At 35.2% G+C, this 26635-nt stretch overlaps 5 protein-coding genes across 5 annotated transcripts; 3 read left to right on the top strand and 2 right to left on the bottom strand.

The window, feature by feature from the left end:
* Positions 1 to 706: 706 nt before the first annotated feature.
* LOC105952386 (uncharacterized) lies at positions 707 to 3953 on the bottom strand. The gene is made up of 7 exons (XM_088813211.1): positions 3697 to 3953; positions 3150 to 3329; positions 2606 to 3058; positions 2082 to 2255; positions 1673 to 1818; positions 1279 to 1389; positions 707 to 972 (listed from the first exon to the last, which is right to left on the bottom strand). Exons 1-7 carry the CDS (start codon positions 3826 to 3828, stop codon positions 891 to 893), a joined length of 1278 nt encoding a protein of 425 aa, XP_088669337.1. The 5' UTR covers positions 3829 to 3953; the 3' UTR covers positions 707 to 890.
* An 883-nt stretch (positions 3954 to 4836) lies between these two features.
* Positions 4837 to 7747, bottom strand: LOC105952450 (ALG6, ALG8 glycosyltransferase family). The gene is made up of 4 exons (XM_012976003.2): positions 6905 to 7747; positions 6015 to 6221; positions 5684 to 5921; positions 4837 to 5308 (listed from the first exon to the last, which is right to left on the bottom strand). The coding sequence occupies exons 1-4, from the start codon at positions 7643 to 7645 to the stop codon at positions 4926 to 4928; spliced, it is 1569 nt and encodes a 522-aa protein (XP_012831457.1). The 5' UTR covers positions 7646 to 7747; the 3' UTR covers positions 4837 to 4925.
* A 6038-nt stretch (positions 7748 to 13785) lies between these two features.
* LOC105967759 (senescence-associated family protein (DUF581)) lies at positions 13786 to 14612 on the top strand. Its single transcript, XM_012992371.2, has 2 exons — positions 13786 to 14011; positions 14097 to 14612. The coding sequence occupies exons 1-2, from the start codon at positions 13917 to 13919 to the stop codon at positions 14275 to 14277; spliced, it is 276 nt and encodes a 91-aa protein (XP_012847825.1). The 5' UTR covers positions 13786 to 13916; the 3' UTR covers positions 14278 to 14612.
* Positions 14613 to 19855: 5243 nt separating this feature from the next.
* LOC105973838 (uncharacterized) lies at positions 19856 to 22817 on the top strand. Its single transcript, XM_088813780.1, has 2 exons — positions 19856 to 21871; positions 21978 to 22817. Exons 1-2 carry the CDS (start codon positions 19859 to 19861, stop codon positions 22755 to 22757), a joined length of 2793 nt encoding a protein of 930 aa, XP_088669906.1. The 5' UTR covers positions 19856 to 19858; the 3' UTR covers positions 22758 to 22817.
* A 922-nt stretch (positions 22818 to 23739) lies between these two features.
* LOC148765269 (uncharacterized) lies at positions 23740 to 26433 on the top strand. The gene has a single exon (XM_088812726.1). The coding sequence runs from the start codon at positions 23740 to 23742 to the stop codon at positions 26431 to 26433; it is 2694 nt and encodes an 897-aa protein (XP_088668852.1).
* Positions 26434 to 26635: the final 202 nt, after the last annotated feature.

The following is a 26635-nucleotide window of genomic DNA, read 5'->3' as shown; positions in this document are numbered from 1 at the left end:
TATTATTATTTATTATTGGCTTCATGAAGGAAACTATTGTGGGGGCATTTTGGTAATTTTGAGGTTTCTTAAACACTACAATGCAAAAACGTTTTGTCTTAATTTGCTCCAAAAGATGAAATCCCTCGCTCTGAGTGACGTTTTGCCTTAATTTGATCACATTCACATGTGGTGAATTGAATTTTTGTTAGCCTTGGTATGGTTGCAATTGTCGTGTAGCAGAGAGTCGAGTTGGATCGAGTTATCAATTGCTCTGTGGTGAAAGTTCGAGAGAGGATTGAGTTGTAATCGAAAGAGGGTAGGTGCTTAAGTGTGTGCTGAATGCAATACGATGCTTAAGTGTATATCGAGTGATTTTAAACTGTATATCTACGCAATTAATCACTCACTAAACATATGCACATGTAACAGTGTGTATGTGTAGATATATAATTTGAAATCTACTTGTGTACGTAAATATATAATTTGAAATCTACAATGTATTTCATCAGGTGTAACATCTACAAAACTCTGGTTGCATGTGTGAGCGCACGCACAAGAATTGTCAACCTACTAAACCTAATGTAGATATATAGAGTTATAGACACACATTTTGTGGGACTTTGACCCTCGATTCCAGCACATATTTTCAATTTTGACCCTCAGTTTGAGAAGCATTGGGCCCCCAAAATTGAGTAATTAAATCCAAGTCAACCTTTTCTCACAATTTCCATCAACAATGTTCACATTAGTGAACTTGTAAATATTGTTATTTATGTATTACATTATTCTACAAACAAATATAGAAACTTCAGCAAATATCACATTTTTCTTTTAAAGAAGGTATAATTATAAGTAAACATGGTAGAGTATATATTACTTACTATAAACATCTATTTACATTTTTGCCATTATTGTGTCGATACGTCTGCGTTTGTTCCGGAACATTCTCCACCAGCCCCACAAACATCGTGTCTGCAGAGTGGACATACCCTGATCAAGAACACAAGCAAATCAAGGTCAAATACGTACAGTTAAACCTCTATAAATTAATAGAGTCGAGACTACCAGAATTCTATTAATGTAGCAGAATATTAAATTGTCGAATTTATGATTTAGTACTTTGTCCCCATGAAGTATACATACACTACTATACATCCATCACACACACACACATGGATGTGTGTGTGCTTTTGTGTCTATATATCAGGTGTATTTCACTTGATGTAGCATCTAATAAAAACCCGAAATTAAAAAAAAAAAAAAACGCAAAAGCAAAATTACTCGTTTGGAATTTACCTATTTACTTCCTTCAGCCATTTATCAATGCAAGAAACGTGATATTCGTGATTGCATGGCAGAACTCTTAATTTGTCGCCTTCCTCATAATCCGATAAACAAATATAGCACCTGTAAGTAAAGTACAATTTAATTACACACGAAAATCTAAAAAAGAACGATATACATAAATTAGTAACGAAAATAGAAAGGAATAATAAAACCCACACACGTTAAATATACATAACTTTTCAGAATCTTCTTCAATGTCAGTAACTCCTAAATAATCGAGATTTTATATATATATATATATATATATATATATATATATATATATATATATATATATATATATATATATATATATATATATATATATATATATATATATATATATATATATAGGAAGACTTACTGTTGAGCATCAGCAGAATCATCGTCGGATTTTTTTAATGATTTGTGATATTTGAGAGGAAATGAATCGACGAGAGATTCTGGGGCAGGGAGTGATAGAGTAGATAGTGAAAGTGACAAAGACTGATTCTGAATTTCATCCAAAACCTGAAAAATCGAGTACCCGATTATAAAAATTAAAAAGATCTAGATGATAAAATTAAATTGTACAGTGTCCTACGATTTTACAGTCCCTTTTATATTTTACTTAAAACTCCCGATTTTGACTACCTTGCTTGTAATATTCTTCAAAAAAGCACTATGAATTTGAACTAGAATCGAACTTTTTTTGGGGTTCGAAACGAGATAACAAACCCATGGAATCATTGGTCTCAAAGGGAAATATATTTTATATATATATATGCATGTACCTCAAATAATGCCTCAGCAAGAACGATTATTCGTGAAATACTTGCAAGACTGGTCGATTCTTCGGGTGTAAAGAACGAGTCACACGAACATGTACCGTCCAAATGCAGTCCAGACGTGCAGAATGCAGTTTGTGGGGCCCCCTCGTTAATGTCACCTATACTTCGTTCCGAAACCTAAGACACGCAAACGTCACTAGGCAGTGAATGCAATAAAAATAAAAATAAAATAAAAAAACGAGCAATTCCTATGGAACATAGGTAGAAACGTTGACAACTCTTTTACGAAAAATAAATATCCGACGAGGTCTTAAGCAAGATAAGCGAATTTGATAAATAAACATGGTTTATTGCAATCAGCACCCTTGTGTTATAAATATTAGCAAAGATGCCCCTTGCGAGTCGTTTTCTTTAGCAAACTACTCCCAAAAACGTAACCGTTTTCTTTAAATGCAACGAACACAAATAAATAAACTATTATCACAAGATCACGACGAAATCAAGTTAATAAACACAATATATCTCACCTCCGATCTCATTAGCAATCTTCTTTCGTTCCTCCGACGAAATCTAGCACCGAATGAATCAAGATCACGACCGGTGGCTCCTTCGTAATTTACATCACCACTAAAATCAAGAAGCCATCTATCATTGGGGCCCACATCGTCAGCAATACTAGCTGCGAAAACAATTGTGGGGGGCCCACCGCTAGGCCTTCTAAAGCTCCGTCTCGATAGAGCATCCCAAAACAACCTCCTATTGTTCCTCCTCGATTCTCGGATATTTATTTCGGAATTTCCCGATAAATAATTCGAAGGGATGGTCACCAAATTAAGATGAAGGAGATCTTGGTCGATTTCAGAAACGAGAAATTGCGGACCAGTAGAAGAAGTTGTTGCTGTTGCCGCCACATCAGCATCGGAAACAATAGAAAGCGGCCTTAAATCGTCCGAAATAGCATCGACCGATTCTTGGACAGGCTGTCGGAAATGTGTAAATTTTTTATTTTTTTTTCAATGATCGATTATTTCGGCATTGTTTAAAATTCTCGGAACATTGAAAAACGCATACCTGGTGTGGGAGTTGTTGTTCGATAATATCTGTGCTTGTTTGGACATTTACAAGACCGGAGTCGAGGAAAGATTCCTCGACGGCAGTCGTGCTTATTTCAGACGAGGATTCTACTATGAAGGCTGGAGAAGATTCTACTACGGAGTTTCGAGGAGATTTCTCCGGAAGATTATCCAATTTCTGTAGCGCGAAAACGAGAATAAAAACTGAGTAATCGATTCCGTACTAAAATCTACATGTTTCGTAAATAATCATGTCATCGAAAAAATCATTTTCGACACGATATATATCAATTTTGAAGCTCACGCATCATCAGCACTCATTAAAAAAAAAACTAAGTACAATTGGTTCAGTTCACACATAAAATTTCATTTCAAACACTTAATCTAATCAAGCAAACCACGATCACGAAGAACTGGAAATTAATTACACACAAAATTACACCTAAATACAAAACACGAAATCAATCATACAAAGGGAATCGCATATCTGATGGACTGTAGTAATAAATTCATAAATAGAGAAGGATTAAAAAGCAAAAAAATACCTGGAAAGTTGACTTTGAAGTGAAAATACCACAAAACAGAGATGAAACCCCGCGATTGATTCTGGAACGAGACAAATTTCTTGAAGATGACGATGATTTTGATGAACCCAGATGACTATTGCTCGACCCCATGAATTGATTTCCTCAATTTTCGAAGAAATTTCCCAAAAAAAAAAAAAAAAAAAAATATTTTTTAGAAAGGGTGTTTGTTTTGTTAGTCAGCGATTTGAAAAGCCATAGGCAAGTTAACGTGTGATGGGTGGGTTGGGCCCAGTTTCCAACTGGTATCTATCACTCACTCCATTTTTTTTTTTTTTTTTTATTATTATTATTATTATTATTATTATTATTATTATATTTCTAAAGCTAGGTTTTTACTTTTTATATTAATTTTAATAATTTATGAAATTGTTATTAGCTAAATGTAAATTACCATTTACACGTATTAAAAAGAAGAAAGGAAAAAAAAATGTGCCTTGAAACTAGAGTTAGAGATTGGAACAGAATTTCCGGTTTCTGCCAATACCGATATGGATTTTTCTGGTTTTGGAATAATATTTTTCGGTCCGAATTCCGATTTTTCCAAAATTATTTGGACTAGAATTGGAATACATAAAACATTACGGTTTATGATGCAATTTTAATTTTTGAAAATAATTCCAAGAATTATGTGACGATCTTTTTCTCGAATATTACACTTACACTATCAATATTTTAAGTGACTACAAAAATGGAAATTTCCGAGTTCCACCGATGAAAAAATTCGATTTTGGAACAAATTTTAGTTCCAAATTCCAAATTCCAAATTCCAAAATTCATAATTTCCGATTCTTTTAATAGAATTGGGATTATTTTTTCGCTTTCGAAACAGAAAATCGGATTTTTTTCCGAAATTGCTTATTCCGATTCAATCTGTCCAATTTCCACACATAATTAAAACTTTAAAACCACATAAATTATGATTAAAGAGACATTTAAAGAGAAATGATGCTCATATTATGCTAAATGTATTGTTCATCGAGTGTAGCATTCTTGGATATATTTCGAACCCTTATTCGAAAATTTCCAACTTTAAGAGAAAAAAAGAAAAAGGAAATAAAATCATTCCAATATTTAAAATTTATAAAATTACTGCAAAAAAAAAAAAAAAAGCCTTTGATTATCCCTCATGTTACAGTTGAGACTATATCCTAATTTACAAGTCAAGCAATTAATTAAGCTATATAAAATCAATGGCTCAAAGAAATCATTCTTAGTTGCCAAATCCAAGAGTACATCATTCCTATAGCAGAATATATAGAAATCATCATAAGGGGTAAAAAGGGAAATCGGTCACCAAAAACGATACGATGGAGAAACTGCCCCCATATCTCGATACACAATAAGCCCAACAGATAGAATTTTCCGAACCATCCGATGTAGAAAGTAGGAGTTTCTTGTTTATTGTTATTATCTCTTCCTCCCTTAACTGCAGTTGCTGTTGTAGAAATACTCCGAGGGAAAATAGAGGAAAACCCGAAAAACATGACGAGAGAATGTAGAAGAAGCAATACGACTTTAATTGGATATTCTTGGGCTTCGAACAGAAGAGGGAAAAGCGAGTAGCAAGACACTGCATGGCATGGCATATAAGAGACGACCGTTAGTGTTCGCACAAAAATATACCGATATATTTCAAGATTGTGTGTGTGCATGTGCGTGTGCGTGTGCGTGTGTGTGTGAACTTTACTCGATACTATAGATACCAAAAATCTGGATTTAGGAAAATCATGCAAAACGATTGGTCAATAGTTCGGCAATCAAACCACACATGCTTTTTTTATGAGAATAACAGAATTTCATACCAATGAATGTTATAAATTCAAAGCCATTTACATTAACGAAGTAGCAAAAAAGTTCAACCTCGAAAGAACTAGCATTCGTATATTACACGACAAATATGAGTATTAGATATATGATTTGAATAGACTAAAGGGTATAATCGTACCTATGGACAAATAGAAGTAGTGTCTAGCATCCTCAGCGCTTCTCAAGGATGTTGCAGCTAAAGGAATCACGAAATGAAGCGACGCCTTTTCGTGAACATGCCATCCGAATAGAAACCCGCACGTATAAGCATACGATATCCATTTAGATACCATCTTAGGTTGTGGATTCCTCCACGCCTTTACGAGACAAGGAGATATTGCCAATATGACCGTGACGAATGTAATCAAAGGGGTGATCTGCAATTTTTCGTAACGAAATCAAGAAATTGATATGGTTATTTATTTCACATACCAACACACGTTAAAATAATAAGCGGGGGATTTTGTTACCGTGGGTAGTACGGCAAATGGTGACGAATCCCCAACTAGACCGCCTGTGAATGAAGCTGTTGGTGCTTGGATATCAAACCCTAGTTTCACGAGCGAAAATGCCAGACATTTATCTAATATTATATAGAATACCCAGAAATTTGGAGCCCAGTAAGCATGACAAAGTCCTCTGCCGAAAGGAAACATGCGGTGGAGAACTTGTTGTATCTGCAAAGTAACAAGCGAAAAAACAGCACAACTTGTAAATAAATAACATTCTTACAAAAAAAGAGAAGAAAAAAAAACACGGATAAAGCATTGTACAGCATTGAATTCAACCTCGGATAATCGAAGATAACATAATATCCCCAGTTATATTTATCTATTAAAAAAAATTCATCAATAAGAAAATCAACCATTCCATAAATCTATCGGAATTTCGTAGGAAAAGTGATTTATCTTATTATTAATCAAGGATTTCTTATATGGCGAGAACGGCCCTCGCAAATTGCGAAGACTAATTTGTTAAGAATTAAGCGGATTGAAGATATAGCGTCATCGTTTGCTGGAATCGAAATATCTGAACTAGCAACTGGTTTACCAAACAACACATTGGATTATCATTAAAAAAAGACAATCGACGATAAATTATAGAGAGGTCTTTTAGTTTACAACTCCCGAAAAACAGAGTATGCTACGATTTCTGGTAACTTGCTCTACTTATAAAGTAAGAATTCCCGACCAATTTGCAGCTGATCGTCTACTCGACAAAGCAAATGTAGAACTAAACTTAAGTTGTGACAAAAACTATCAAATTCAAATAATTAGTCGAATCGAAGCATCGTCTTTTTCACATTCCAACAATCAACATTTAACAAATTCGAGCACAACAAGAACAAACAAACATTTACCTGCCCGTAGTACCAAAACGGGCCGTAAGCAGCGGCAAAAACCGCCAAAACCGCACTCCCCATAACCACCAACCTCGCAAACCCCTTCACCAATCCGCCATTACAGTAATGCCTAAACAAATACACGAAATAAACCGGCGCAGCCACTGCGAATAGATGCTTAAAACAGAGCAAAACCGCGAAAACAAACCCTCCAATCAAATCCCTCCCTTCCTCCAAAAACGAAATTGACAGCAATAAAATCCCTAACAGAAATCCATTGTACTGAAAATGCATATGATCCACAATTAACAACCCCGGCGACCAAATAACCAAACACCAGATCAAAAGCCTCTGTGCACAACCGAAATTTCCGCCTTTGGTCAATCTGTGAGAGGCGTACACCAAAACGACGTCGGATAGTATCACGGAGAGGCGCTGGAAGAGGATCGCCGGAGGGGAGGCGTAATTGAGGCCGCGGTGGACATCGGCCATGGTGGGGTCCACCTTGGAGGCGAAGAAGGAGAGGAATTTCTCGAAGTAGGCGAAGAAAGGAGGGTAATCGAGCGTCCATTCGCTGGTGGCGTCGGAGTACCATTGCGAGAGGGGGAGGGAGTGGGTAAGGGCTAGCCAGTGGCGGTGGACTTCGAAATCGGTGCTGCGGTAGGAGGGGATTAGGAGGAGTTTCACGGCGGCGGCCACTAGCGCCGGCCACCATACGCCGCCGATCTGGGGGCGGTTGTTTGGCGGCGGGGTTTTCATCGAGGAAGGGGGCAGCTTTGCTAATTTTAGTTAGTTCATTATACTATAGGTGGATAAATTAGAATTCTTATTTTCGATTTGATTTAAATTTTCAAAAACAAACAATTAAACATATTGTTTTTCGTAAATTCCATTTATAACATCAAAATTAACAAATTATTATATATATATATTTCTAGTATTTATTAATAATTTTAATAAAAGATAATTAGCAAGAACCACCATCCAGGAAAATGAGTTAAGTAAACACGCGCTCAAAAAAAATAATTAGAGAAAACCTCCTTAGATAATATCCACTCAAATGATATTTTCATAATTCCAAAATTACCCTTGATTGTCTACTATACTATTTCAAAACCCAAATTTTATTTTCTCTTTTCCGTCTCTTCTCTCGCGTCTCTTCTCTGCTTTTTTTTTTCTCTCTTTTATACTTTTCTCTCATTTTCTCTTGTCGGAAGATGAAAAACCAACCACCGACATCACCGCCAGAACAACGATGCCAATTCCGTTGAAACCGTCGTCGTCGTTGCCGTTGCCGTCTCCGTCACCGTCGCCGTCGTTGCAGATCTTAACAAAAGCGATAAAGATGATGATAATTTTGATAGCGATTCTGAGTTCGAATGCTACGATTGCTACATCGGCGACGAAAAGAGGTAAAATTGTTGATCGGAATCATATTTTGATGGGTGGTGGTTCTGCTTTGGTTGGTGGTGCGAGTTGTGATTTTATTTATTTATTTGTAATAAAAAAAAGTCATAATATCAAAGTAAGGTGGTGATGGTGTGTTGTGCCGGCGTTGTGGTGACGATGGGGAGGCAGAATTATGGTTTTTTGGTCGATTGGGCGGATGACGGCGCGTGCAGAGAATTTCACGCAAGCTGAAACCTTAATCGACTGTGTACATGTTCATAGTCGATTAAGTTAATCCACTATGCTCTGGTAGCCGATTATTGTTTTTTTTTTTTTTTGTTTATTGATTCTAATTGTATAAATCATTTATAATGTTTGTACAATTTTTGTTTGGGATGTGATAAATGTCGTTCGAGATTTAATAATACCGTTACATTTTCAAATGTGATTTTGATCATTTTTAATTCCAAAATTTACAAAACCCGAAAAATAGAATTTGTAGTATTCTGATGTAGTTTTCTAACCCAACTTGAATCACCAACATTGGATGTCGGACGAGGAAGATATACATGAATCAATGGATACTACCCACAACTTTGATGTATTCAGGTATCTAAAATTCAAAATGTGACTCATTCATGCATAACTTTGTCACACGGCATCCAATCTAGCGGATTTAAGTTGGATTAGAAACCTAACCCAAAGGACTACAGCTTTCGTGTTTCGAATTTCGCCAAAATCAAAATAGAAATATGTCAAAATTAGGTTCGAAGTCAAAACGACATTAGTAAAATTGAAACGACATTTAACATTTCAGTTTTTGTTTTGTAATATATAATTGATTTTAAATTTTTTCGCAGTTGTGATTTGTTATTTTTAGTAGCAGATTCTTAATCGACTATGTTTCACATCATAGTCGATTAATGTGCTTCATTCACTCCAATTTTTAATTTTTTTTTTCTTGGATTTTTGGTTTATTGATTCCAATTATATAAATCAATTATAATGTTTGTATATTGTTTGTTTTTTGTAAAATATAGTTGAGTTCGCATTTTTGTAATTGTGATTTTTTATTTTTAGTAGTCGGTTCCTTAATCGACTATAGTTCATCATAGTCGATTTAATATGTTTCATATTCGATTAATATACCTTATAGAAAAACAAAAAGTTAAAAAATAGAAGCAGAAAATAATAATAATAATAATAATAATAATAATAATAATAATAATAATAATAATAATAATAATAATAATAACAATAATAATAATAATAATAATAATAATAATAATAATAATAATAATAATAATAATAATAATAATAAAATAATAATAAATAATTTAAAAAAAAAAAAATAAAAAAAAAAAAAAGAGGAAAGACACGTTGATGGGTCATGGGCGGGAATGGGCAGATAGTGTTAAAGGTGGAAGGACATAATTGGAAAAATTGGTGGCTAAAATTAAGAGCGAATTTCTCAAAAGGTGCAAAATAATTTGGGGTTTTCCCTATTAAAAGAAGTATTAAGAGGTTATATCCAAGAGTCTATTTTAATAATAAACATTAATAAGTAGGACCGGCAATTGATCTGGGTCTAACCGAAGCCCGATAGCTCGGCCCGATTATATTTGAAGTCGAGCCTATTTTTTAGTGAGTCGGGCCTAGTTTGAGCCATTTTACTGAACCCGATTTATTTATGAGCCGAATTTGAGCCTACTATGGCTCAACCCGAATAAGACCCGACCGATTAGGATAATAATAATATATAAAATATTTATTATTTTAATGTTATGGATCAACATACAAGTTGTGACTGTATAAGATTATTTGATTTTGTAAAGAAAAAAGTTCAAATAAAAGGAATTAAGTAGTGGCGGTGGCAATAAGTTAAATACGAATCAAATGCAACATATCACCGAGATTTGACAATATAAAACGTTTCCAATAATAAGAGTTACTAATCTTTTTGTTTTTACTTTTTTCAGTCTTATTTTCAAGTTTTTCGAATAAATGCAAAGATCGTTTAGGGTTTTTTTTTTTGATTGACTTCGTTGTAGGTAAATATTGTTCATCACTTATTTTTATAAATTTTGTTACTCATTACAATTATATAGTAATGGGGCCCGATATAAACCCGAAACCCGAAAAATTACATGAGCCGAGCTTGAGCCTATACTAATGAGGCCCGATGGTATATGAGCTTGAGCCTATAGTAACGATGTTCGATGGTATATGTGCTTGAGTCGATCTAAGTTCGGCTCACATGGCTCGATTGCCAGCCCTATTAATAAGAAAATGACTTTATAAAGGAAATTTTTAAATTTCGCCCGATCCAAATATCTTCCATTAGAAATTTCGAAAAAGGAAATTCCGATTTCAAAATTTTCCAAGTTCTTTTATATACGTCATTTTTATTCCGATCTGATTTAATTTTAATTTCTATAAACAATTAAAAAACAGATATTATTTTCGAAAATCGTATTCATACCATCAATGTTATTATACAGATTTTTTAATAACATACATTAATAAAAATAATGATTTTTTGCAAGGGTTATACAGTTTCCATCCCTGATGTATATTATTTGTAATATAATTACCCCTAAAATATCATTTGTAATACTTACCCCTCAAACTCAATTTAATTTGCATTTTAAATCCTAATATCTTACAATTTTCTTTTTTTTTTAAATAATAACTAAAAGAATAAAAAAAATATACAACTAAAAATATATATGAAAAATGCAATATTTAAAATTTTAAAAATATTATCTTACAGTACATATTTAATAAATAACATCTAATTATTATTAGACCAATTAATAGAATATATTCTTATCGATAAATTTTAAGAAATCAATAAATGAATAATAGTAGTCTTAAGTATTTTAAATTTATTTTATTTCATTGATTTCTTCAAATATATGTTCATTTAGTATTATATAATATATTAATTTTTATTTTTTCTAATAATTTAATTTTAGTTACTTTTTAATTTTTATGATCCAATAATTATTAGATTGTTAGTTTATTATGTTTTAATTTTAAAACATAAAATATTTGATTGTAAGGGGTAAGTGTTACAAATAATACTGTAAGGGGTAAGTATACATATGCTATACTTCAGCGGTGCAAAGTGTATTTAGCCCTTTTAAATCCATCAATTCTGTCATGAGAATGTTCGAAATTGTTAAAAAAAAAATCAAATTCACAATTCTTTTGGTTTTTCTAGAACATAATTAGAATTAGTTTTTCTCTTGCAAAAAAATTGAATTTTTTTCAGAACAAGTAGAATTAGAATTTGATCTTACAAAGAAAAGCCACACTAAAAGAATAAAAAAAATTAAAGGGTCTAAAATGCTAAAAATATATACTTCGGTTGTAAACTGCAATTAACACAACGCATTTCTCATGCTATCATGCGCCGTACAATCTCAGCCGTCCATCTCACTGAAGCAATACACGATTGCGACACCTCCAATAATGTAGATCGATACATTTTTTAATGCATAAAAATTGACACGTGGCACCCGGAAGAAAGAAATTATTGGGTGCAGCGCTGGTGGCATCTTGAGGCCTCACGTGTAACGGAGGATCAAAGCCAAAGCAATATTAGATTATTAATTAATATTAATTAAAAAAATAGAAAGGAGAATATTACTTGCTGCCCGCGGGCAACGGGCAAGTGCTTCGGGCAAGGGAGACAATGGCCTTGGAATCTGAGCCCGCATGTACTCGATGGTCCCCTTGGTGGGCTCCACTTTTTTGGAATCATATTTGCTGGTCTTATTAAATAGGTGGGACCAAATATTAGTTGTTTGTGGGTCCCAATCCGACGCAGCTCCAATGTGGGGAAAAGGAAAACGACAAAAAGTGGGGGGACTCCTAATCCAATTATTATTATCATATTTTTTAAAAATAAATTACAAATCATAGAACCAACCCTTTATGTTTGAGATATTACATTCATCCCCCTGCAGTTTGTATATTTCTTACATTCATCCCATATAAAAGGGTGTTAATGTAAGAAAGCTACAAACTGCAAAGTAGGTGACGCAATTTTGAAAAAGAATATTGGATTTTTTGTAAATAAACCTTATTTCTTGGAACGGTTGTATTTTATCCTGTTTTTTTTTTTTTTTTTTTATTATTTAAGTATAGGCTGTTGACTCTGCAACATACCCCGTAGAAGTAAGTATACACTAATTAATCCTTGTCGGGTTAAGGGATGGGGTCCCTGGGGGCGAGGGATTTCGCCTTTTGGTGCAAGTATACACTAATTAATTAAAACAAATCAATTGTTTTTAAAGGTATATGAGTATATCTTAAAGGGGGAAAACAAGCCAAATTTACGGAATTAATTTCGAAATTAATATTGAAGATTTAAATTATCTTAGATATACTTTCAATTCCAATCAAAAATAAAAATTGAATATCAGAATGCTAATAGTTGGATCGAAAGTTTTTATGGAACTTTTGAAAGAGAAACGGCGAAATTTGAAAATTATATTCCAACTTTCACCTTTACTTCGACCCAATCTCCTTTTAAAGAAACAAAATGTATGTGTAAAGTACAACCCTAGATTACATCTTTATTATTTTTAGAAAGTTAGAATCAAATGCAAATCATACCAAAATATAAATAAAGGGAAAAAATACAGTTTTTGTCATTCAAGTTTGTACTGATTTCGCATTTGGTTTTCCATGTTCACAAAAATCACATTTGGTTCCTTATGTTGTAAAAATTCAACATTTTTATCCCTTTCCGTCAATTTTCCGCTAAAACTAACATACCAAAATATAAATAAAGGAAAAAAAACAGTTTTTGACCTTCAAATTTGCACTGATTTCACATTTGGTCCCCTGTGTTCACAAAAATCACATTTGATCCCTTATGTTGTAAAAATTCAACACTTTTATCCCTTCCATCAATTTTTCGTTAAAACTAACTGAATAAAACGTGTGTCCATCACTTCCTTAACTAACGAACTAACGGTAAATCGATGGAAATGATACAAAATGTTAAAATTATTGGAACAGGAGGGAGGGAATGTGTTTTTTGTAAATATGAGTGACCAAATGTGGAATTAATACAAAATTAAGGGTGAAAATTGTAATCTCCCGATAAATAAATGTTAGAAAGACGGAATAATAAAGTTTATGCACTCATAAAAGATTCTCTTAAACACAAGGGGCGCAAATTGGAAAAAAAAAGTTAATTTTTATTTTTTTAAAATTATTCTTTTAATTCGAAAATAATTTAGATGCAGTGTACTAATTCTGCCACAGGATTCAACCCCTTGGATACGGGGAAACTGCCAGTGGTTTTTTATTAGCAATTATTACAGTCTTCACAAATCATTTTCCAGTGGTCCCCACCCTCATTTAAACCTCAGTGGTCTCCACCAGTAAGAACCCGTCTTTTCAACCCCTTACGGTGGTCCTCGCCACACACAAGTATTACCCCTCAACCCCCACTTGTCCACTCTTTTTCTCTATATAAAACCACCACCACCACTCCTCCATAAAATCCTCCCTCCCCACAATTCACACACTCTCTCCTCCCCCCACTTTTGTGCATCGCCACCATCGCCGTCGTATCGCCGCCGCATCGCCGCCGTGAAACCGCCGCTCCCAAAAAAAAAAGATGAGGTCATCAGGATTTGAGCAGCCACACTTTCTTGATTCTTGCTTCCTTTGCCAGAGACAACTGAGCCAGAACAAAGACATATACATGTACAGGTAAAGCCCAAAAGATTTCACATATTTCATTTGTGCCCCAAAAAGATATTTGCAAATGGGTCCTCATACTGTTTCGTGTTTGCAGAGGAGACACACCCTTTTGTAGCCAAGAGTGCAGGCAAGAACAGATTGAAATGGATGAAGTCAGCGAAAAAAGATGGAGACATTCTTTGAAGAAATCGAATAATTTGAGACAAAGCAAAGATTCCACACAGGAATCTGAGACCAAGAAAGCTGTAAGAAGAGGCACGGTTGCTGTTGCCTAAAAAAATAAAAAAGATGATCATTTCGCAATTTCCCAGTTTCTCAGGGACTTCTCTGATAAATGAATAATTAGGGAAGGGCTTTTCTGATAATTTTAAGAGTCTGATCTGTAAAGAAAGAAGGTGGGCAAGAGAGTGGAGAGAAAGTCCCTCACCAACCAATTTTGTTTCTTTTTTTCTTTTCTTTTTATTTTTTTTTATCTTTTATTATTAGTATTATTGTTATTATTTAAATTGCCCTTAGTTGGGATTAAATGAAATTATATAAATCTATGTTAATGATTTCTATGAATGTAGAAGCATGATTTTATGTGAATATATATGTATGTGTTACTAAATATTTCTAGATCTGTGGCTGCTTTTTCTTGTGATTTTGGGAGTTGGAATCAGATTCTCTTTAATCACACAACAAATAATATTACAAAGTGTAAATATCACTTAACCCCCTATGGTTACAAATTTTTGCACATGACTCCATTGTGCTTGTAATATTAGCAAATAACCCCTGTGGTTTATAGGGTAGCTTCCGTTATGTCAAATTTAAGCCCGTGTGTTAAACGTCAAAGTAATTTTTTTTTTCAGATGACCCCATTGTGCTTTTATTCTCTGTAAATGACCCCCTTGAAGTTTGAGACACGCGATTAACCCCTTGAAGTTTAACACACGTGATTAAGTTTAACGAAAGCTACTCAATAAGTCATGGGGGTTATGTGCTGATATTACGAGAGAACGAGGGGGTCATCTTAAAAGCTTGTAACCACAAGGGGTTAAATATTATTTACTCTATTATAAATCAAATCTTTTATTTGGTCTTTATTCAAAATTCTTATAAATTTAAATACAAACAATAAATTATAATTGGACTTTAAATATTAATAATACATAAATAAAATAAAATAAAAATATTGAATACCGAACTAAATTCTCGGTACGATAATCGGCACAAACCAAACGAACTCGATTTGGTTTTGTCGGTTTACCGATCCGATGAACACCCGTAAGTAATTCTAGTAAATTTAAATACAAACAATGAATTATAATTGGACTTTAAATATTGATATTACATAAATAAAAAAATAGAAATATGAAATACCGAACTAAATCTTGGTTCGGTAATCGGACATACCGAATTTTCGTTATGCTCAGTTTGGTTTTGTCTGTTTACAGATCCGACGAACACCCGTAAGTAAATTTGAGACCGTAGATGTGGATCACTAATTAAATTTGACATCGTAAATGTGGACGTGCAAAACAATACATAGTTCAGGGGATACTTATAATTACTCAAACATGAGATGTATGTTTCGTAATTTAACTCTACTTTAGGGGGGTTATTGTAATTTGCGCAAAAACTTACAAGGGAAGAAACTAGAAAGATGGAGACTTCTTCGAAACTTCAAGAATTCAGACACATGCCTAAACAAATCTTTATCGAATACTGTGGGCAAATTATTTATTATTATTATTATTATTATTATTAATTAATAATTAATTAATTAATTAATTAATGATATTTTGAAAAAATCAATGCTCAAAGTATCTTAAAAGTCGTACTATCTTTTCATATATTAAGGGAAACAAATAAATAAAGTTGGATTCTTTAACAAACCAATAAAGAGGTGACATCACATAAGCATTAACATATGTTACACTATTTTCAATACCCGATCGAATCAATTTGTTCAATTAAATAATAATAATAATAATAATAATAATAATAATAATAATAATAATAATAATAATAATAATAATAGTAATAATAATAATAATAATAATAATAATAATAATAATAATAATAATTATTATTATTATTATTATTATTATTATTATTATTATTATTATTATTATTAGGGTAAATTACACCCACACCCCTGAGGTATGCTTAAATAACTGTAAGGTCCCTGTGGTATCGATAATTACACTCACCCCCTTGAAACGTAGTTATAAACTCTAATGGTATAATGCATTGGATATGTTATTACGATAGAGTTCTAACGGACTATTGGTTTCAGGAAGTGGTGAAGACAACAAAGAGTTATGAGTGATTTAAGAAATATTGGGGGAGTCATGTCACCCCATAACTCGCCATAACTTTATGTTATCTCCATAACTAGCTAAAAGTAATAGTCTATTAGAACCCTATCGGAATAATGTATCCAATGCATTATCCCGTTAGAGTTTTTAACTACCTTTCAGGGGGTGAGTGTAATTATCGATACCACAGGGACCTTACAGTTATTTAAGCATACCTCAGGGGTGTGGGTGTAATTTACCCTTATTATTATTATTATTATTATTATTATTATTATTATTATTATTATTATTATTATTATTATTATTATTATTATTATTATTATTATTATTATTATTATATTATTATTATTATTATTGTTATTATTATTATTATTATTATTATTATTATTATTATTATTATTATTATTATTATTATTATTATTATTATTATTATTATTATTATTATTATTATTATTATTATTATTATTATTATTATTAATGTTTTGAGAAAAAAATAACTTGAATTTAATTATATGTTTATGCTATCAGAACATTAAATATCTTGTTATCTTTTTATTAATTATTAGTATTTTTAAATACTGCAACAATAATCGAAATTAGGGGCATTTACATTACCATTTTATATTGTTTAATTATTCGAATCATAATTTAATGGAGTGAGGCCATGACATTTAATTATTTATTTTAGGGACAACTCAGAAAAGACTCGTGATTCTTTCGATTGTAGTCCTCATAAATACTTTAATTCACTATTTCATCCTTTTATTACACTATTTATAAAGAAAAAACCCAATATTATCATTTCAAAGACAGCCTTAAATGACTTCAGTCTATTTATTTATTGACAAGTCTATTTATTTATTTAGCATTTATTATAGAGTTGACTTGGTAACACAAATAGGGAAATTACAAGCACCTCACCAAAGTGTAATAAAAAAAACATCTTTTGTTCGAGAAATAACATCTAATCCCCTGCAGTTTGTAATTTTTTTACATTCACCATCTTACAAAAGAGTATTATTGTAAGAAATCTATAAATTATGTAATTATGAAAATATGAGGGTGATGTGCCTAATTAGGTTTTAACCCAAAAAGCCCAAGATGCTCATTTAAAGAAAAAATCCAACACAAAAGCCCTTAATTATGAACTTCATAAGAAGCTTATGGGAAGAACTCTAATGTTTTTTGTCCCATATTGGTTTTCTACAAGAAAACTTTACCAAACTCCACCTATAAATATGTATTATCAACCACATAGTAGGGTAAGCACTATTTAGGCAATTAATTAATATTAGGGTAAATAGCACTTAACCCCCTTGTGGTTTGGGCATTTTGCACATGACCCCCTTGTGGTTTGAAATTAGGCACATAACCCCCTTGTGGTTTTGACATTTTGAACATGACCCCCTTATGGTATGAAATTATGCACATAACCCCCTTCTGGTTTTGAAATTTTGCACATGACCCCCTTATGGTATAAAATTAGCACATAACCCCCTTGAAAAGAAAACTGGAAAAATTGTAACACAATATAAACAACAAATTTGTAACAACAAATTCTTATCTGCGATATAAACAAACAAGAAAAATTGAACAAAGATGATTTTATTGAATTAAAATAAATAAATTGCGGGTTACAATCTCTATTTTAATCCTCTGATTCTTCTCTCAAGAACAATATATAGTTGACTTGAATTTTCGGAGTCGGGTCGTTGACTTGATCTTCTCCGGATTTGATTTTGGATTTGGATAACGTTTTCCGAGGGTCTTGCGACTTGAATCTCGGATCGAACGTTGAACTTTGACTTGATTTGACTTGAAGATCTTGAAATTCTTGATGGATTTGGCCCTTCAATCTTCCAATGATCTTGACTTGAATTGATTAACGTTAATCCGAAGGTTTGGCACCGTTATCTCGGATCGAACGTTGGATTTGATGAAGAACGCCTTGAATTTGCTCAAGAACACCTCGAATTTGACGAAGAACACTTTGAATGTAGAGAGAGAATCTTACCTCCTACGAATTCTTCTTCCTTGCTTCTTGAATTGTAGAGAGAATTTTGCTCCTACGGTTTCTGTTCCTTCAGTTGTGTTTGAATTGTGAAGGGAGGGTCCCTATTTATAGTGGTAGAATAAGAGTCCTTGATGGGCCTTACTGATGATGTGGCGCGATTTGATTGGCCCGATTAAATTGATATTTATCTCTTGTAACTTGAGGGAGAAGAAATAATCCTATTGGTCAATATATATATTTAAAATCAATTATCTATTTAATTTAGGAATTAATTTAATTAAATTCCAAAATATATAATCGATAAATATATATATATATGACCGCATATATACGAGTCTTCAATTGGCATCTAAGTCCTTCGGCTATGTATAATTACACAATGCCATTGGATCAAACTTTATCCCATATATAATTTAGCCATTTAATTGGCTTAAATTTTATTCTTCTACAAAATGCCCCCACTTCTAGTCTCGGCGAAGAACAAATTGTATGTTTGTGAGACGAGACTTGAAGTAAATAAGGCGTGAATATTGGGATAATTCATAGATGTATTTGAGCTTTTCATGAATATACCCCACATGTATTCAATTTATAGACTTTAAATATAAAGCCACTAGAATTTTCCAACCCGAGAATGCATGGCTGTTCTTGCAAAGAATGATCAATCTGCTCTATCGATGCTTTCTTTCCTCGATTTGCGTTATAAAATTTAATTGGGCCCACTTGAATAAACAAATAGAATTTCAATTGCAATTGGAATCCTACATGAGAATAACATCTGCTTCAGCAGCCCCTTTTTTTTTTTTTATAACATTTTTTTTTTTCATGGGCCCACTCAAAACTTCAATTGAATTCCCTGTAGAGGACTTCAATTTCTTTTGGTTAGAGAGTCCTTCTCCTACCTATGTTATACTTCAGCACAATTAGTTTTAAAAAAAAAAATTATTCCTTTGTCCACATGGACTTCCAACACGTGAAGAATGGAAGCATTACTTCTTCTAATTGATCTCTGACTCTTTTCCAATTAGACGGATGGAGTCCTAACTTGAATCGATTTATCATCGTCCATGGCCTATAAAAAGAGGTGCCCTCTTCACTTTTTCTTCATTCATCGGCACTCAGCCTCTGTGTGAAAGTACTTTTTTTTTTTTTTTTTTTTTTTTTTTGTGTATGTTCAGATCCCTTGTCTCTTGTTTGCTGCTGCTTGTGTTTGTTTCAAGGTAAGCTTTGCATATTAAATATTTGTACAACAAGTTCTCCTCTGCATGTCCACCATGTGCTTGATAATATGACAATGAGAACCTTTTTTTTTTTTTTTTTTTTTTTTTGATTCCAGATTAGTTCCACCCATCAAAACTAAGCCCTCTTTTCCTTATTCACTCAAGTTTTCGCAACTCGAAATATTCGGCACGAAACTCGGTAGAATGTTCGATTTTAGCACAGTCCTTGCCCTCGCTCCTTTTTTTTTTTTTTTTTTTTTTTTTTGGTATTTCGAACTTATCGCTCTTTCTTTAAATTGTTTTGATAGATTTTCCGATGGTTTGCTTCAAGCAAGCTTTCTCCTCTTCCGGCGACGAGCAATTGGTAATTCTTGACGATCGTTACCAACCGAATGACAAAGGAACTGTCTTGACGATTTATGCCCCCCTTATCGGTTCTTACGCAAAGCAATGGCCACGTCTCACGACTCCGAATCGCATGTCCGTTTGGTCCCACGAGCATCCTCATAATAAGTACGAGTACGTGTATAGCTTGCGAGCATCAAATCATAAACCCGACAGATCCTTGCTTCCGGAAGAGTCAAGCGGTCCGAGCCTTCTGCCGACTTTGGGTGGCAACATCGTGAAGGGAAAAGTCAAGTGGGGAGATACTCTCGAGCTTTCCGGCGGCTTTCAATTCTTCAAAGGGTACTGGGAATGGACCGAAGACGTTCTCAGCCGTTGCCAGCACAAGCTAAAGTCTGCGAAGATCTACGATTCTGTATATGCTTCCCTTTTCACGTACGACTACAATTCCGAAATCATGAAGGCGTTCTTCGAGGCATGGTGTCCGACTACAAATACCCTCTTGACGTCTCCCGGAGAAATGTCTATCTCTTTATGGGATTTGCACATCCTCTCCGGGCTACCGTTAACCGGGCTTCTTTACGATGAAGTTGTCCCTGCCTCTCAAGAACTCATTGGTACCGATGCAAAGGGTGTTCGATATTCTCACCGTTCCTGCCGATATCTATTCCATGTCTACCACTTACTTCGGAAGCGCTCTAAAGATCCTTCCTCCAACGTCTCTGTCGAAAGCTGGATTCAGTTTTGGTCGAAGAAGCAGAAGAAGTACACTCAACCTCCTCCACGCAAAGAAAAGAAAAGTGTTCGCCCCAAGTCAACTCACAATCCTTCCGGCAATATTGAAGCACATGCAAAATGGATCAACATTGAAGAAGCTGTGTTTTCGAGCATTAGCGTTGATGTCGAACTGAGGTCCGAGACATACTTGGCGGCCCATTTGGCTTGTTGGCTTTGCACCTTCGTTCTCCCTACTGATGATGTAGGCATGATACGTCCTTCAACGTTCAAGATGGCTAGCATAATGGCGAGTGGCGAAGAAGTCTCTCTTGCAGTTCCTGTCTTAGCAAGCATCTTCAACGGCATAAATAGGATTTCGAGATCCTTGAGACCCCATCAAGAGAACTCTCCGTTTCCTATTCACTTCGTCTATAGTTGGTTGGCGCTTTATTTCAAGACCCATTGTCAAGTTCTGCAAGGCGTAGCCGTCGATGGCCCAAAGATGATATCTTATTCCGGAGAAGGAAGCGCTAGATACTACACTCCCGCGGATGCACGCAAACGGATTCACAAAGGAGATCTTATGTCTTGGACTTGCACCACGATCCCTAGGAGCGAGTCTTCTTTATATGTTGATGATGGAACAACAAAAGGGTCCGAGAGAAATTATTTCATCGCCATTCGCTCGAGCTATCTCTCCTTGCGGCGTGGTAATCGTTTCGTTATTGAGCCATATAGTCCTCATCGGTTTAGCCGTCAATTTGGGTTTTACCAAGATGTGCCTGGAGTACTTGATGAAGACGTTCGCGAGGCTTCTTTAATAGATGGACTCCGTTATTGGCGTCTATGTGTTTTGCTCGAGTCCATGTCTAAAGTGATATTTTCCGTCATTCCTCAAAATTCGAGAAAGTTTCACACGGACGGCTATAAAAGATGGTGGACTAAAGCTTACGGAACTTATCTTGAAAATAAAGTTGCGAGTTTGGTGAACTTGGAGTTAAGTAAGATTCCACTTGAAGACAAAGAAGATGAGGCAAGAAATAGTCTCGGCAATCTTTCTCGCGGAAATGTGCTCCAAACCAAAAACCCTCCTAGAGATATAAAGAAGAGGAACGTTTTGCCTCCGTCGGATGAGAGTGACGATAGCCACATAGAACGTCATTGGAAAAGGCCAAAGAGGGACCCGCAATCTTCAAAACCACAAGATCTTCATATTGATAACAATGTGGACAGTCATTCTCGAACAAATGACACTTTTGCTGAGAAGGTTGCACTTAACACTTTCCCCTTTTTTTTTTTTTTTATTTTATTTTTTTTTTTTTATTTTTTTTTTATTTTATTTTTTTTTTATTTTTTTTTTTTTTTTTTTTTAGTTGGAAAACGAGATAATTAACGTTGATGATCGCGAGGAATCTCAAGCTAGTCATCACTCAACTGCCAAGGCTTGCTCAATGGGTGCAACTTTGTCGCCGACTGCTTTAATGCCTGCCAGAGCATCCAAGATGAAAGAGACTGCGAAAGGGTCGTACAATGGTGCTTGTTCAGTTTTTGTGGGTGAAAATTTTCTGAAAAATCACAAGCGGGTTTTTCTTCGCCAATTATGGCAAGATCTTCGTGCGAGGATAGTACGGACTTCAATTGATTCCATCTCGTCTATTCAAGAAGATGTCCAATTAGTTCTTGGAACCATGAGGGATCTTGGTGATTTCGACATATCTTGCGTAGAGGAATCATTGAAGTCATTATTTTCCCAGGCGACGGCTTATGATAAGGTGAGGTCGTCGAACTCTGAGAAGACATCTAAAGAGATTCTATCACGACAATTAGATGAGGCTAAAGATCGTTTGCATACTACTCAAGCTAGAGAACACAAAGAGACTCTTCAAGTTCAAGTCACCAATAGTGATTTGGAGAGTGTCAAGAAAGAGCGTGCTGCTTTGAAGGTGAGGGTGGGACAGTTGAGATCATCATTAAAGCGACAACGAGAACTCCTTCATACTGTTCAGACTGAAATTCGTGAGATTAACGAAGAGATTGCCGCCATTGAAAATACATCCCCTTTAAGTGATGATTTGGTAGAAGAATTGCGCGCTTCTGCCGAGCTTTTAGAAGATGCCAAAGAAAAGTTGAATGATTTAGACCCTTTCGCTTGAGCTAGATTTAGATTTTTTTTTTTTATTGTTTATTCCACTTTTATGATTCATGAAATAATAAAAAAAAAAAAAAAAAAAAGACTCCCTTTCCATCTTGTTTCCTTAGTATTCGGCACTTATATTTTCAACAATTTTTTTTTTTTTTTTTTTTTTTTTTTTTTTTTTTTTTTAAGTAAAGGACTGAACTTAGAGAATATCTAAGCTGCCTACGTACCCCGAGTGGGATCAAGTCATAACGTAGTTCAAAGAAAAAAGATAGATTTTTTTTTTTTAGAAGATGACTGATCTTAGAGAATATCCAAGCTGCCTACGTACCCCGAATGGGATCAAGTCATAACGTAGTTCAAAGGAAAAAAGATAGATTTTTTTTTTCTTTTTTTTTTTTTTTTTTTTTTTTTTTAGGAAAGGACTGAACTTAGAGAATATCTAAGCTGCCTACGTACCCCGAGTGGGATCAAGTCATAACGTAGTTCAAAGAAAAAAGAGATAGAATTTTTTTTTTTTTTTTTAGAAGAGGACTGAACTTAGAGAATATCCAAGCTGCCTACGTACCCCGAATGGGATCAAGTCATAACGTAGTTCAAAGAAAAAAAATAACGTTTGAAAAAAAAAAGATGTATTTTCTTTGATGGGTGGCACGCCCAGTGGGACTACGATTTATGGATGTTTATGGAGCATGACATCTTTATGGAGCATGTCATCAAATAATCCCCTCTCATCTCTTCTCTCTCTCAAAGATCCTAGTAGCTGTTCCAAGTTCACGATGAAGGCTGCTACTTCAAATTCATCAAGCATGGGCGTAGTTACAAGGAGTATGGCTAAGAAGCTGCAGACATCCTCCGAGACTAGCTCAACGCCCCAAATCATCGAAAAAGGCTCGTCACCTCTCGTCAACACAGGTGGAGGCGTGGAAGGATCTAAAGGAGAAGCTTCGTCATCCACGTCCCTTTCAGCATCAAACTACTCTGAAGTGGCTCCCGTCATGACGACACATGCTACGACCATGGAAGAGCAGATGGCGATCTTGACCAAGGCCATTGAAGGGCTAACAAAGCACATTCAAGAACAAGACTCCCAAATTGCGATGTTGCGAAACAAGGTTGACGGTAGTCACGACATGGGTAAACAAGGCGAAAATCACACCGAAGCTGAAACTTCTGCAAGGCGACATCCAATCGAAAGGGAGAAGAGCCCGGCTGAAGAATTCCAGATTTCGTCAGAGGGGTTGATTCCGATAGACCAATTGAAGGAGTTCATCATGGGGACTATCAAAGACAAATTCAATGAGGGTTCAAAATCGTCGTCAACATATACCAAGCCATACACTCTAAGAGTAGACGACTTGAAGATGCCAACTGGTTACCAACCCCCGAAATTTCAGCAATTTGATGGCAAGGGTAACCCAAAACAGCATGTGGCACACTTTGTTGAAACTTGTAACAACGCCGGGACTTTCGGAGACTATCTCGTTAAACAATTCGTCCGATCATTGAAGGGGAATGCTTTCGATTGGTATACAGACCTAGAACCGAACTCAATTGACAGTTGGAGTCAGATGGAACAAGAGTTTTTGAATCGCTTCTACAGCACCCGAAGAACAGTAAGCATGATCGAGCTCACAAACTCTCGCCAGTGGAAAGAAGAGGCCGTCATTGACTATATTAACCGTTGGAGGAATTTAAGCCTGAATTGCAAGGACCGATTGTCAGAGGCTTCAGCTATCGAGATGTGCATCCAAGGAATGCAATGGGGACTCCGATATATCCTGCAAGGGATTCAACCTAGGAGTTTTGAAGAGTTGGCCACTAGAGCGCACGACATGGAGTTGAGCATTATGGCTAGTGGAGTTGAGGGACCACCAGTTCAAGAGCCTCGACAGTTGAAAGAAAAACAGGACTTTCGGAAGGGGGGTAGAGTTTTCTCTAAAACCTCAAGCAAAGAATCTTTGGCAGTGAATGCGACCCCTATCAAATTTCAAGGAAAAGTGAACGGAAACGATGAGGAAAAACAAGATTTTTCCCAAGAAAGAATAAGACTTACTCTAAAAGAAATGCAGGCAAGGGAATATCCATTCCTCGACACTGATGTGGCTGGAATATTTGACGATTTGCTAGGTTTAAAACTTATCGAGTTGCCTGAAATGAAGCGCCCCGAAGAAGCTAACAAGACCGATGACCCAAAATACTGCAAGTATCATCGGTTGGTCGGACACCCAATTCATGATTGCTTCGTATTCAAAGATAAAGTTATGCAGCTAGCTCGCCAAGGGAAGATATCACTTGAAGAGATCAGCGCCACTACAAATTTTATCGTCAGCACTTTTGAGTCCCTTGACATGACAACAACGAACGTACACGGAGGAGATGATGATTGTATCAACATCTCATGCAACGCGATAAGTGAAAAGGAGACCGCTGTTAGTGGAACGACTCCGTCTCCAAATGAAGTTTGTACCGTGATTGGTAAATGCATGTCAACAATGACTTTCGCTGATGAAGATTTACTTCTTGGTTCCAAACTACACAATAGGCCATTGTTTGTTGCCGGCTACGCTCGTGAGCAGAAGGTGAATAGAATTTTAATCGACGGAGGTTCTGCAGTCAATATTTTGCCATTGCACACTTTAAAGGAATTGGAGATCTCCACAGAGGAGCTCAAAACTAGTCGATTGATGATCCAAGGATTTAATCAAGAAGGACAAAGGGCCCTTGGTATCATAAGGATAGAGTTGTTAATGGATGATATGTTGTCCACTCCACTGTTCCATGTCATTGACGCAAGAACCTCATATCGCATGCTTCTCGGGCGACCTTGGATACATGAGAATAATGTGGTTCCTTCTTCTTGGCACCAATGTTTCAAGTATTGTCGAGACGGAGTAGTTAAAATAATACTCGCCGATGATAAACCATTCACCGAGGCAGAAGCCCACTTTGCCGATGCTAAATACTATCTTGATGATGAGAAAACGGTAAAGGCCAAAGAAATTCTACCAGTTGAAGAACCAAAGCGAAGAAATAATCGAGACAATGCTCCTTTAGAGTGCGAGGCTTTGAAAGATTTGATGTTTCCCCTAACACCAATTGACGAGAAGCGATCAACTTCTCAACCACCTAAAGGATTTGGTCATCCCACAGAAGGAACCCAAGAGGAATGCGAAGAATTCTCCGAGTCTCAAATGACAAAATGTTTTGGCCCAAATGCTTATAAACTCCTAGTGAAAGCTGGTTTCAACCCACGTGAAGATTCTACGCTTAGAAGGCTTCCTGCCGAAGTTGTTGGCGAAAAGATGCATGGCCTCAATACTACTCAGATAATGCTGAAAGAAAAGGGACATGCTATTCAAAGTCCTAGAGTTGGTCTTGGATTTGTTCCACAGAAGCCAATTCGTATTGCTATCAATAGAGCCACCAGTAATTACATAATCGAAGATGAATTCTCATCAACAGACGATTTTCTTGAAATTAGAACAAAAGTGAGAAGGACATCCGTCTTTGATAGGCTTACACCATCTGTCTTCGACAGACTTGCGCCATCCGTCTTTGATAGGCTTGGACCACTTAGAGAATGGGGGCATGAAAAAGGCGACAAACGAGGGTTTGATAGACTTACGCCATCCGTCTTTGATAGGCTTGGACCACTTAGAAAGTGGGGGCATAACAGAAAGAACAAGTAAGATGTGGGTGTCTCTAATACTAAAATCACCAAAACACGAAGGATTCGAAGTTCAATTCCATCTCGCATGAAACGGCGTACTTATTTGACCATATCATGTGGTGAAGAGTTGAAGGCTAAAATGCGAACTGTCGTCTTTACGAAAATCCAAGACGACGAGGAAGATGACAGAGAAAGTGTGGCATCATCGTATCATATCACTT

This window comes from Erythranthe guttata, chromosome 14 (genome assembly GCF_056151865.1).
Source record: "Erythranthe guttata isolate IM_541 chromosome 14, IM_541, whole genome shotgun sequence".
NCBI lineage: Eukaryota > Viridiplantae > Streptophyta > Magnoliopsida > Lamiales > Phrymaceae > Erythranthe > Erythranthe guttata.
The sequence above is the reverse complement of the archived record's forward strand: the minus strand, read 5'-3'. Positions and strand labels throughout refer to the sequence as shown.